Raw genomic sequence first — 1722 nt, 5'->3', positions numbered from 1 at the left:
TTCGGTTTAAGTCTATTTACCATTCTAATCAAGAATTTTTTTATTTTTGATAATATTTGGAGAAAAGCCAGCTCTTCAGCAGTCCTTTGTCTTATGAGATGGCTGTTCCGAAATAAATTCTTTTATCTGAAGTCTGCAGAAGCACTTGTGTGTGTGAAAAGCTTGCACAGCCACAGCTGCAGTGTCACTATACAAGTAGAACTGCATTAATGCATCCATCATTTTCTGGATTATTGGTTACTTGTGCATATTTCCCTGAAAAGAAAACAAGTTTTACTGAAAATGAATATTTATAAATGGCAGTTTCTTAATAATTCAGTCTACTAGTGCAGTATAATTTTTTAAAAAAGCATCCTTCCATAGCTGGCATTTGAATACATTGTGTCAAAACTCTACTTAAGAGGAAAGAGTTGGGAAAAGAGAATAACGGGCCTTTATTTTTACCAACTGAAAAGTTACTTCTGTGAGACTGGACAAACCAACATTAAAATTTGTTACAATTAAGTTGCATAATGTAACTTGAATGAACTGCAAAATTTCCTCTAACTGCTGAGTGATTGCTACATAAGACATATTAAAAATACAGATGGATTTTGACTAGGAGTCAAAAAAAAGTATTACTGGAACAGGGAAGAAACATTGGTATACAGCTGAAATTGATGAATAAGATCTTATTTTTTTTCTTTTCATAAGATACACTTGAACTGCTGCTGGGCAAATTTAGATAAAAGTCATCTGATTATCAAGATCCAAGCAAATTGTGATTTTTTTTTATCTTGCTAAGCAAGAAATACTTATTTACTTATTAGGTTTATGTGGCGCCCATCTTATTTAGAGGTGACTAGACATCCTGTAGTTTTCATCCTGAAAACCTGCAATTTCATACAATTCTCACATAATATGTAATTGCTTAAACACTTCTTTCATTAGCATTATTAGGCGCCTTGGTGGCACAATGGTTAGAATGCAGTACTGCAAGCTAACTCTGCCCACAGCGAGGAGTTCAATTCAGACCAGCTCAAGGTTGACTCAGCCTTTCATCCTTACGAGGTCAGTAAAATTAGGACCAAGATTGTTGGGGGCAATATGCAAATAAGGTTTACATTGTAAATCGCCCAGAAAGTGCCGTAAAGCAATATGGGGTGGTATATAAGCCTAAATACTATTACTATCAATTCTTATTACTTAAAAGTAGTATTTGGTTACTTACCCCAGATAACTTTGCCTCCTTGGGTGACGAGACCCAGCTCACTCACGTTCACCTCGATTACTGTACCTCTTGTGATTACTCCCAAAGAAGTATAGAGAGGAGAAGAAGGATTCTTTTTTACACCAAGAATAGGTAGGCAAAACGTGGCTTTAAGTTCTGGATGTGTTACATGGGCCTTCTTAAATCGCAAACCCTATTATGCAACAAAATAAATAAAATTCTTCGTAAGTAACCACAGAAAAAAGAGAATTCAAACTAACACATGCATTTATTCTTAATCCCAATCCCACACAAATGGGCTTAGTTTTAAACCCACTCATCGCGTCATCAGATAATCGCCCGGCCGCCCTCTTCAGGGTAACCCGCTCTCTCCTCCAATTGGAGGGGGGGGACCCCCTGGAGGGGAGGGCAGAGGATTTTGCGCAGTATCTGTATGACAAAGTCGCTCGGATTCGGGAAGGCTTGGACTCCGACTGGTTGGCCCAGGGGGAGGAGACGGGAGCAGGTCTTGA

General features: G+C 38.2%; 1 protein-coding gene across 1 annotated transcript in view; it reads right to left on the bottom strand.

Moving 5' to 3' along the window:
• The window catches only part of NSA2 (NSA2 ribosome biogenesis factor), a 7691-nt gene continuing 5969 nt past the window's right edge, over positions 1–1722 (bottom strand). Inside the window, exons 5-6 of the mRNA XM_015820141.1 lie at positions 1211–1403; positions 1–255 (exon numbers count right to left, since the gene is read on the bottom strand). Coding sequence (XP_015675627.1) covers positions 188–255; positions 1211–1403 — 261 coding nt within the window. The 3' untranslated portion in view covers positions 1–187. The remainder of the gene's footprint in view (positions 256–1210; positions 1404–1722) is intronic.

Source organism: Protobothrops mucrosquamatus, unplaced genomic scaffold, assembly GCF_001527695.2.
Source record: "Protobothrops mucrosquamatus isolate PMUCROS unplaced genomic scaffold, P.Mucros_1.0 scaffold1076, whole genome shotgun sequence".
NCBI classification, from domain to species: Eukaryota; Metazoa; Chordata; class Lepidosauria; order Squamata; family Viperidae; genus Protobothrops; species Protobothrops mucrosquamatus.
Note: the sequence above shows the minus strand (reverse complement) of the source record. Positions and strands in the feature narration are given on the sequence as shown.